The sequence below is a fragment of the Arachis ipaensis genome, chromosome B10 (genome assembly GCF_059453495.1).
Source record: "Arachis ipaensis isolate K30076 ecotype BB chromosome B10, ASM5945349v1, whole genome shotgun sequence".
In the NCBI taxonomy this organism is placed as follows: domain Eukaryota; kingdom Viridiplantae; phylum Streptophyta; class Magnoliopsida; order Fabales; family Fabaceae; genus Arachis; species Arachis ipaensis.
The window spans coordinates 130,941,112-130,952,616 of record NC_142435.1 but is presented as its reverse complement, the minus strand read 5'-3'; the positions used below and the strand labels follow the sequence as shown (position 1 = coordinate 130,952,616).

Below are 11,505 nucleotides of genomic sequence, written 5' to 3'. Positions count from 1 at the left end.
TCTCCTCTGAATCGATACCTGGCTTCCAAAGATCAGTCCGGATTTCTCTGTATTTATTCTCTGTCCTGATGCCTCTGTATACTTGTTTATGATCTGAATTAATTGATAAATCTCCTCCTCTTGCGCACCTGCAAAAATGATACAATCATCAGCGAATAGCAAATGGGTTATAACTGGTGCAGTTGGAGCTAATTTTATTCCTGAAATTAGGTTGTCCATCAGTGCCCTTTCCATAAGAATAGTAAAACTTTCCGCTGCTAAGATAAGGAGATATGGCGATAGAGGATCTCCCTGTCTGAGTCCCCGTTGAGGGTGGATCTTGGCCGACAATTTTCCATTAATTTTAAATCTATAAGTGGCACTCTTAACACAACTCATCATCAGCTTCACCCATTCTCTACTGAAACCAAACTTTTCCATGACCCTTTGCAGAAAATTCCATTCCAATCTGTCATAAGCCTTATTCATATCCAATTTGATGGCTAAATCATTACTTCCGTGATTTCCTTTCCTGTTTAATTTGTGAAACACTTCCTGCACTACTACTATATTATCCTGTATGAGCCTTCCTTTTATAAAAGCGCTCTGAACCGGAGATATGACAACATCAAGCACTTTCCTCAATCTTTTGACCAAGACCCTTGTTACAATCTTGTATATGAAGTTACAGCAGCTGATGGGTCTGAGTTGATTTAGACTCTCCGGTTGCCTTACCTTTGGAATTAAAACCACAGTTGTTTCTCCTAAGTCCTCTGGTAAGCTGCCTTCTTCAAAAATCTGCCTCACCATACCACACACTTCTTTATTCAGAATATCCCAATGCTGTTAGAAGAAAAGTCCATTTAACCCATCAGGACCCGGGGCTTTTAAGCTTCCCATGCCAAAGACTGCTTCCTTAATTTCCTCATCTTTGATCTTTGCCATTAGGTCATCATTCATCTTACTCGTGACCCTCATAGGTATATGTTTTAAGCAGTCTTCCATGTTCCTATCCCCTTCCGAAGTGAACAACTTGGCAAAATGTGTTTCTACTAGTCTCATAATGTCTGCTTCTCCCTGTATCCAATGTCTAGCCTCATCTTTCAGTTTGTCAATTCTATTTCGCATTCTTCTCTGTATGGTTGTTGCATGAAAGAAGGCTGTGTTTTTGTCTCCCCATTTAAGCCATTTCAACCTTGATCTTTGCCCCCAGTATTTTTCTTCTTGCTTCCAAAGATCATTTATCTGGTTCTTCAGTTCTTTTTCTCTTTTTTTATCTCTGTCCGTCATATCGCTCTTTTGTATTTGAAGTTGCTCATTCTTCTTTTTTTCTATTTCTTTGTCTGCTCTTTTGAACTTTCTTCTGCTCCACTCCGTCAATTCTCTTATGCATCTACCCCTCTTTCTGATGAATTGATTCCAACAGTTTCTATTTCCATCATGCTGCTGCCAACTCCTCCTAATAACCTCTTTGCACTCCTCATGTTCTGTCCAAAAGGCCTCAAACCTGAATTCTTTTTTTATCCAAAGTTTCGGTTGTGTTTCCAAAATTAAAGCACAATGATCCAAACTTATGGCCGGAGCAGCTTTTAGAACAACATTCTGATGTAAACTCAGCCATTTCCAATTCACTAATACCCTATCTAGTCTTTCCCTAGTGACAAAGTTGTTTCTTGGGTTGCTGTACCATGTGAACCTACTTCCTTTAAGGTCAATATCTATTAAACCATTATCATCTACAAATTTTCTGAAGGAATCCAAATAAATTTTTGGTTGAGGATGAAGGCCTACCTTTTCGTCTTGACTTAGGATATCATTGAAATCCCCCAAAACAGCTTGAGGTTCTTCCCTGTTTCTATTACTTACCGTAAGCTCCCGCTAGAGTTTCCTTCGCTTTTGGAAAACTGGGTTGCCATACACGAAAATACCCTGCCAATTCATAACATTATTGATATTAATACTTGCTTTGATATAATTATCACACCACTTATAAACATCAATATTAATGTTGGATTTCCATAGCAAACATAGCCCACCGGACAAGCCCTGGGGTTCTACACAAAACAACTTATCAAAATTCAGCCTTCTTCTTATCCTACTCATTCTTTCTTGACTGGCCCTGGTTTCCATTAAAAAAAACCTATAAGCGGCTTTACTTTTTTACAAAGGTTATACAACTCAGAAATTGTCGGGGCAGCCGCTATTCCCCGACAATTCCAACTGATGATACTCATGGCTGAGGTTGGGGCTTGATAAGGCCCGCCTCCTCAGCCTTTTGCATTCCAATAATCTGACAAGTAACAAGCCTAGCTAACTGATACTCCCCTGAACCATTAGAGTTGATGCTGTTCTTTGTTTTTTTGGATTCTCTATCCTCTTATTCCTCCTGTCTCTCTCTATAAGTTAGCATTGGAATCTGTTTTGTTTCTCGTTTCCTCTTCAAATTCAGATTCAGTTCCAATTTCTTTGCAAGTCGCGTTTCCCAATCTGTCTGTGCTTCCGTTTCCTTTTCTTCATCTTCATCACTTGCTAACTCAACATAATAGATATTCTCCCCTGGCTTTGCTTTTTGGCACTCTCCTTTATGTTCTGCCTTCTGATCTTCTTTGAATAGTATTCCAGTAGCATTCTCCTCTGTTTCCCCCGGCAGAAAATTTTGTTTCTCTTTTTTCTCTGTTTTGGCTACACACTCCTGTTTGTCCCACTTCCTTGCTAATATAAGCCTTTTTAATTCCTGGCCTATAGTTTCTTTTTCTTTTTTTCCTGGGCCCATTCTCCAGTCTTCTGTTTTATAGCTGTTCACTTCTTCTCCTTCAATTGTGTACTTATTCAGCCCACTTATTCCAGCATTCCTTGCTTGCTGATGTAAAGCCCCTGTATTGGGCCGAATATCCCTTGCTTGACCAATTCTGTCTGATTCCTTTTCCTGATTCCTCCTTTCTTGCATCTGGGCCTTTTTGATATTGGCCCATTCATTCTTCCTCTCTCTTATCTCTTTAATCAGATTGCTAATTTTATAGGCTGCTTCTAGGTCATGATGCGTATCCCCCTCTTCCTGAAAATCAGGGTTAGTACTTCTTCCACCTGCTCCTCTACATCTGCCATCTCTTCTTCTCTCTTTATTTGGTTTTTTCAGACACTTTCCTCCCACATTTTCTGCTGCGAAACTCTTTCTGCCCTCATCCTACTCTCTTCAGAGCTTCGTTCATCGCTACTCTCTCTCTCAGGGTTCATTTGTTCACGTGCCTGCATCTCCCCATCCTGACTCCGTCCTCCTTGTTTTGGGGTGCCTCCTCCCATGGTTGATCCTGTTCGACCCTGACTTGCTCCCAGTCCCGGTGCATATTTCTTCTTTGTAGGATCCCAGCATGCCATAGCTGTTGGATTCTTGCATGACTTCTTCTCATGCCCTAGTATACCACAGTTGAAGCAGTAGCTGTCCGGCAGCCTCTCATACTTGAAAAAAATCCACAGTGGAGGCAGACTCTCTCTATCTAACTAGAATCCTGTAGGTAATGCCTTTGTGATGTTGATGCTCACCCTAATTCTCAGATATGGCTTTTTAAGGACTCCATCTGTCTTTGGTTCTTCAGCTTCGACTAAGACTCCTAACATTTCTCCGATAAGCCTAGCAGTTTCTTTCTCCATGAATTCAAGTGGGATGCCATGCACTTGAATCCAAAATTTCATGAAGTCATGGTCAACTTCAAAAACAGACTCGCCCTCCCTCCACAACCTGAGATTAATCATATTGCCTTTGACATTCTATGGTCCGTTCTGAATGATCTGCAACCCTTTCTTTCTGTCTTTGAAGCTGAATAGTATCTTCTTCCTTCCAATGTCTGTAACTGCCACTCCTTGAGGGTTTCTCCACATTCCCAGTAAAGCATTTTTGCAAGTTTTGAAATTTATTTCCTTGTCACTTATTAACTTTCTCACCACGTTTAAGCAATCTTTCTTATATCCCATTTCTCCCGGCTTGTTGAGCTTTATGTCCATTGTTAAATATTTAAACAATATTATTTAATATATAGAATTAAACAATATAAATTATTTAAACAATATAAACAATATTATTTAAACAATATTGTTAAATATTTAAACAATATTAATAATATTTAAACAATGGACATAAATAATATATAGAATTAAACAATAGCAAAATAATATTATTTAATTCTATATACTCCCTGTTTTATTATCAATATTGACGTGATCTTAATTAAATATAACCAATTATTTCTCTAAATATGATATATAATATTAAAATTCAAATCATTGATATAAATTAACATTCTTTATACTATTATTTTTTTTAATAAAATTAGACAATTTAATTTAAAAAATTATTAAACTAATATTATATTGATTATATAGAATTATAGATGCTATTCTCTATATGCTAATATAGATGTAATTTTAAAATAGTTGCTTTTTTTTATATTATTGCATAATAAATTTATAAATAAGCACATCATATATTATTGAGTGTGGTTGGATCAATGGTCATTATTGTAATTTAAAAAAAAATTTATGTCATATAATACTACCTTTTAGTATGTAAAATAATTGGTTATACAATTTTAATGTGATTGAATTAAAAGTAAGCTAAAAAAAAGACACAAACTATGAACTATGAACTGTATAAAATTAAAAATTAAGATTAGGATTGACAGTGATGTACTGATGTTAGCATAGTAGAAAAAAGGTGGTGATGCTAACAATGAACATTATGTAAAATAAACTAAAAGGGCATTTTAGTATTTTAAAATTAAATTCAAATTTTCACTTTCTCATACAATCAAACAATATAAATTAATTTCTTAATGATTTTTTTAAGTCTCTTTCAAATTAACGTTCAAAAGGTTATTATGTTCTTTTAAATTAATAATTTCTAAACCAAGTTGGGTTGGTCTAGTGGTTAGCTCACTAGTCCCCTTAAGCAAGTGTCGGGGGTTCGAATCCCGCCTTGTGCATGCAGCAACCCATTGGCCAGCGGCAAACCCTTAAATGGAGCTCAGTATCGCGACGGATTAGTCCTTGACCTGCCGGGTTGGGGGATACCGTAGGAAACCAAAAAAAAAAAAAAAATTAATAATTTCTAATATAGTTAAACGACTTTTCTATAAAAGAGTTTTTTAGCCTTTTAAAGATTAATATTTAAAAGTTATCTTATTTTTTAAAAAAGTAAATATAAGAGTACTTGAATCTTTTTAATATTAAATTAAAGTTTTTAATTTTTAATATAATCAAACAATCTTAATTAATCCTTTATGGGTAATTTAGTCTTTTTGAAAAAATAATGGTTAAAAGATATTTTAGTACTTCAAATATGAGCTATAAGAGTTTTCTTTTTAAAATTAATGTTAAAAAAATCTTTTAATCTCTTGAAATGAACTATACAAAAATTTTAGTCTTTTTATAATTAAATTTAATTTTAATTTTTGATACAATTAAACATCTTTAAACTTAAAGAGAATTTTAGTTTTTTCAAAATTAATCCTAATTTTTTTTTAGTTTTAAGGAGGGTACTTTAGTCATTTAAAATGAGCAAAAAGAATATTTTATCCTATAGCATATCTTAGTCGTTTTAAAAGATTAAATCTACAATTTATAATACAATTAATTAATCTTTTATTTTAATTATTTTAAGATTAATCCTAAAAATTTATTTTGGTATTTAAAAAATTAATTATAGATAATTTAGTATTTTAATATTGAATTAAATTTTCTCATTGTTAACAAATAAAAAAATTAATTAATCCGACAAAGATATTTTAGTAATTTTAAAATTATTATTTAAAGGACACTTTAATCTTTCTAAAATTAATAATAAAAAATTATTTAATTTATTAAAATAAACTCTGTGATATTTTAATATTTTTAAATAAAATTAAATTTAATTTATAATATAATTAAACATCTTTAGATATAAAAGAGTATCGACAACCAAAAAAATATATATAAACAAATATTTTTTACAAAAAATACTTAATTGTTAGACTAGTTCTCAGATTACTTGAGGTCAAATAGTTAGTCAAGTAACTTTTTTTCACTTTTTTTAAGTTAATAGCTCGCAATTAACATACATCTTTTTCAGCAGGTCATTTACGACAAATTCTTTCTTAACATAGGAATAATATCGTCAATTAGTACCTCACCACATGACAAACGGCAGTAGACAAATTGATTATACAATGGAACATCAAAATTCCAGTTTCGTACATGGAACACGGGATAATTTTCCAAACATAAATTAGACACGATATGAAGATATGGCTTGTTTTTATTTTCTTTTTTATTTAATACCAAAAGTAATATAAGTTTTTTAAAATTTTATTGTATCTGTTAGAGATTTGGACTATAATTGCGATCAATTAACATCAATTAGATTTATTTATACATATCTATATTTATTATAGGATATTAAATTTTTATTATTTTAATTCTTCTAGCATATATATATATATATATCTTTGTATATTGTATCGTTGATCAATCCACTCAATAATACACAATGCTTTTTTCAGTTTACTCTCCTGTTTCTAACATAATATCAAGAACATAGGGTTTTTTTTTTTCTCCTTAGAAAATTAGTTCATAGCCGTTTGTTCTATTCTTGCAGTGTTTTGTTCTTGTTTTTCGATCACTTTTTCGACGTTGTACTTCGTCACAGACCATAACATTGCCTTCATCTCGTCGTTACGAGTCCAAAGAACCCAATCCCATCAGCGGAAACCTCCTGACATGCCACTACACACCGCTACAAGTCCATGTATGTTTCCAATTTTTTTCTTCTCTCCAGACGCATCCAGCATCGTTCGAGTAGCTGCCCGATCAATAATTTAGAAGCTCTACACGTGTCGATGACCCGCGCCTCCCATCGATCTGTGTCCAACTAGTGTCTACCCCCTGACCCAACCCGTTTATTTGACCCACATGCCAACTCCGCTGACGTGTCTTTTTCTGCCGTTCAGACGTTGCCACGTATCCTCCATCTGCTGACGTGTTTGCTAATGTGGCTGCTGACGTGACAGACAGTCAGACCCATGCTAAGATTTTTTTCAGTAAGCTCTTTCCGATTTTGTTCTCTGTTTCCTCAAGTTTTGCTCCAATTTTACAGTTTCTTTTCTTTTTTCGTCTTTGTATCTGCTATTACGAAAAAATTAGATGTTTTTCAACCTATTCCTGATATTCTTGACGGCTCCAACTATGTTCATTGGGTTGAGACTATGAGAGAATTTTTTAAAGGACACAAATTGTGGTGCTATGTGACTAGTGATATTGTTTGGACTATTAAGACAACTGTGACTGAAAAATCAAAAGATAAGACTTCCAAATCTAAGGAAGATGTTGATAATGATTTTGCAGAGAAATTAAAAGATTGGGATAGTAAAAATTACCATATTATCACTTGGTTTCGCAACATTTCTACTCTAGGCATTCATCTACAATTTGGGTATTTTGAAACTACTAAAGATGTATGGGATCATTTGGCAAAACGTTACATCATTTCTGACCTCTCCCATCAGTAGCAACTGCTAAAGGAGCTTCATAGCTTTAAACAAGAACGTGGACAAGCGATTTTTTATTTCTTGCTTAGATAAAAATTATTTGAGATCAATTGACTTCTTGTGAGCTTATTCTTAAGGATACTATTGATGCTAAGGCATATGAGGATTATCGCAACCGAACACGTCTCATACAGTCTCTCATGGTACTTATTGATGACTATGAGCCGGTTAGAGCTTTTCTTCTTCATCAGAATCCCTTGCCTAGTCTTGAAGATGCCCTTTCTCGTATTATGTATGAAGAAACGCGCATAGGGTTGACTCGCTCAAAGAGTGAAATTGCTTTTGTAGCCATAGACAGAAAGAGTAAATTTTATCGAAACTATAATCATTCTAGTCACCTACTCCCAGACTGTCCCTCTATTAAATGTCGAAAATGCAAGCAAAAAGATCACATTAGCTCTAATTATCCAAAACTGTTCAGCTATTAATGCAAACTCTTAGGACACTTGATTACAACCTGTCCAACTCGCTCACAATATCTAGATTAGAATAAGTATCATTCTCATCCCAACTTCTTCAAGAACGTGCCTGCTTCTACTGCTGATGCTGCTAATGAATTTACCAACTCTGTTTCTCTCAACTTGCCTTTTGACTCTCCATCCGATATGGAGTTTCTTCTTAAACAACTTCTCTCCTTTTCTGGTAATACTCCTACTACTCTTTTCACTTCTCCAAGTAATTATAAATGGTATTTTGATTCTGGTAGCTTTAATCACATGTCTCTTTTGTGTCATCTTTTTTCGTCTTTGTTTACCACTACAACTACATCTTCTGTCAACACTGCTAACAATTCCTTCTTATATACGACACATAAGGGTTTCATTTCATAGTCAAATCTTAATCTTTCCAATACTTATTCCTAAATTAAACTTTAATTTTATCTTTGTTGGTCAACTTGTTGATCTTAGTTTTGATATCAATTTTTTTACTTCTGGTTGTCGTGTAAAGGATCATCGGAAAAATGATCATCGGAACTGAATGTAAGGTCGAAAGATTGTTTGAGATCGAGAATCTTCATGTTCTTTCTACGTCAAATCTTTGTGCTGTTTCTTTTTCATCTACACTTGTGGCATCACCGTCTTGCCCACATCTCCTTAAGAGACGTTTAGGTCAAGTTAATAATGAATCTTTTAATTACATTTCTTGTCAAACTGCAAAACAATTAGCTTTATTTTTTCATAATAATTCATCTATTTCTTTTTTTCTTTTGATTTTATCTATTTTGATGTTTGGGGTATCACTCCCACAACTTCTATAAGAGAGATTTAATATTTTGTAGCATTTATTGATAATTATTCATATTTTAATTGAATTTATTTAATTACTAATCATCATAAACTGAATTTAAAACTCAATTAACACATATATATATATATATATATATATATATATATATACTTTCTTCAGTTTGATCTTCTATTTTTAACAATATCATATAAACTATTCTAACAAACATAATACATCCGCACTAATAATTAGTGTATATGTTTTTAATCTCTTTATAAATAATGAAGAATTCTCTTTCGTCTAAAATATTTGTGATGAATTTATCTAAAAGTGAAAAGTGAAGAAGTTGATATTTGTCTTTTTTAAATTTATATCACACAGGTAAATTGTGACCATAACAAAAAAGATTATAAATATTATAAACAAAGAGAATTCAATTTATAAGAATTAATAAAAATATTATTACACTAAAATTAATTATTATATATTTATATATAAATATTTATATAATTTAATTTATTTTTAATATATATTTTATAATAATTAATTTTAATGACTTATTTTAATTAGTAATTAATACGATTGAACACTACAAGAAAGTTTTAAAATAGCGATCGATTTTAGCGACCAACAAAATCGGTCACTATTAACAACTGATTTCATCAGCGATTGATTTAGCGACCGAAAAGTTGGTCGTTAATTAGCGACCAATTTAGAGATGGAAAATTTGGTCACCATTTAGCGACCGATATTTTGGTGAGGAGTTTTGTGGCCTTGATAAAAAATCGGCCGCTAACGGTTAACGACCGAAGTTGGTCGCTATTTTTTAATTAGCGACCAAAATTTTAACGACTAGCAGAATCGATCGCTAAATCGGTCACTATTCTGATAATTTCTTGTAGTGGAATAATTAACTTCATCTCCCTCACAACAATTCATCATCACTTTGCATTTGCATTTTCTCTACAATTTTATGCGTACGTAACTTTTGATAAAGTGATAAACTTTTCCCACCTTAGTTATAAGTTGATTAAATAATGATTTAGGCCACCAAGCCACCAAGAGACCGACATGCATACATGATACATACATGTAACTTGGTGTACGTGTCTATTTCTCTTTTCAGCTTTTAATAAATAACATTTGCTAATTGTTATTACTTTAATTAGTAAATTAATATTGGTTTAATTACTATGTTGGTCTTTATAGTTTTACAAAATTTTTAATTAGATCTTTATACTTTTTTTTTCTTTTAATTAGGTTCTTGTACTAATTTTTTTTTAATTAGGTCCCTCTTGATAGTAATTGACTTAATTGTTTAGGGACCCAACTAAAAAAAAATTAATGCAGGGACTTAAATAAAAAGAAAAACAATGTAGAGACTAAATTGAAAAAAAAATAGTGCAGGGACCCAATTAAAAAAAAAAAAGTATAGAGACCTAATTGAAAATTTTGCAAAACTATAAAAACCAACATAATAATTAAACCATTAATATTCGACTAAGTTAAAAGATAATGTTTAATAATCAGCACATGAGAGAACATGTCTTCATCACATATAATATTACATAAGGTTGCGTTTGTTTTTTAAAATAGAATAAGATAAAATGCTGAGAATAAGACATAAAGGATAAAAATATAAAATTTTGTATTTTTATATTTTGTTTAGTAATAAACTAAAATAAATTATAAAAATTTAATTTATTCTCATTTTTTCGTTCAAAAATTTTGAGAGGAAAAATATAATAATAAAAAAATATAATTATAAAAAATAATAAGAATAATAAAAAAATAAAAAATAAGTCGTGTCTCTTATTAGTATCTATGTGTCCTTCCTGTTAGGATGGATACAAAATACACTAATTCAATATTTTTAGACACTAGGAGTGTTCGCGGTGTGGTTTGGTTTGGTTTTTGAGAGAAAGGTCATCCAATCTGATCGTCTAATTAAACTGCGGTTCGGTTTGGTTTGGTTTTTTTATTGAGACCATCCGAACCAAACCAAACAAATTAAAATTGGTTTGGTTTGGTTTGGTTTATTCCATTTTTTCAATCAATTAAAAAAAAAACACTACCATGCTATTTCACAAAGTCTTATACATTGAAATCGACAAACACAAATACACTATAGATAACGAAGCCTTGATCCAATGAAATTTAATGACAAAAGAAATTCAAATATGATAATTAAAGAAGTTTAAAAGTTCAATAGTCAACACAACTGAAAATAAAAATAAATTTCTATTAAAAGATAGCCAAGTTATGATGTCTTCTCCAACAAAACAGCTAAACTCCTTAACACAAACCAACTTGAAATAAAAAAGTAGTTACATAATAATAATAATAATAATAATAATAATAATAATAATAATAATAATAATAATAATATAGTACTAGTGGAAAAATATTTTAATTTAGTTAGTTATACATTCTAATAATAAAGAGAACAATTCATACCATAACAAGATGTACTCAATCAAACTCAAACACCAGAATCTTTTTCATTAGGATAATAGGATTAGGAGTGCGTACAACTTCTATAAAATATATAAAACAAGAAACAATCACAACAAATAATATATATAAACAAAAACTAGATTAAAATAAAGAAAATTATAAATCGAAGTTTAACCATACCTGTAACACCCTAACTACCAAAGCTCACGCTTCCGGCTGCGCGACTCTGATAGGTCGGACATTACGACGACACTTATCTTATTTAATA

At 31.8% G+C, this 11,505-nt stretch overlaps 1 protein-coding gene across 1 annotated transcript; it reads right to left on the bottom strand.

The window, feature by feature from the left end:
• Positions 1-825: 825 nt before the first annotated feature.
• On the bottom strand, positions 826-2,213 carry LOC148581738 (uncharacterized). The gene is made up of 3 exons (XM_088493396.1): positions 2,120-2,213; positions 1,846-1,908; positions 826-1,682 (listed from the first exon to the last, which is right to left on the bottom strand). Exons 1-3 carry the CDS (start codon positions 2,211-2,213, stop codon positions 826-828), a joined length of 1,014 nt encoding a protein of 337 aa, XP_088349522.1.
• Between the last annotated feature and the right edge of the window lie 9,292 nt (positions 2,214-11,505).

Bases quoted from the DNA above. Each gene is read 5' to 3' on its own strand.
- LOC148581738 (XM_088493396.1), bottom strand. From the start codon at position 2,213: ATGAGTATCATCAGTTGGAATTGTCGGGGAATAGCGGCTGCCCCGACA. The intron at 1,909-2,119 runs GTTTTTTTTAAT...ATGAATTGGCAG, and splicing joins AAAAGTAAAGCCGCTTATAG to GGTATTTTCGTGTATGGCAA. The intron at 1,683-1,845 runs GTAAGTAATAGA...TTGACCTTAAAG, and splicing joins AACTCTAGCGGGAGCTTACG to GAAGTAGGTTCACATGGTAC.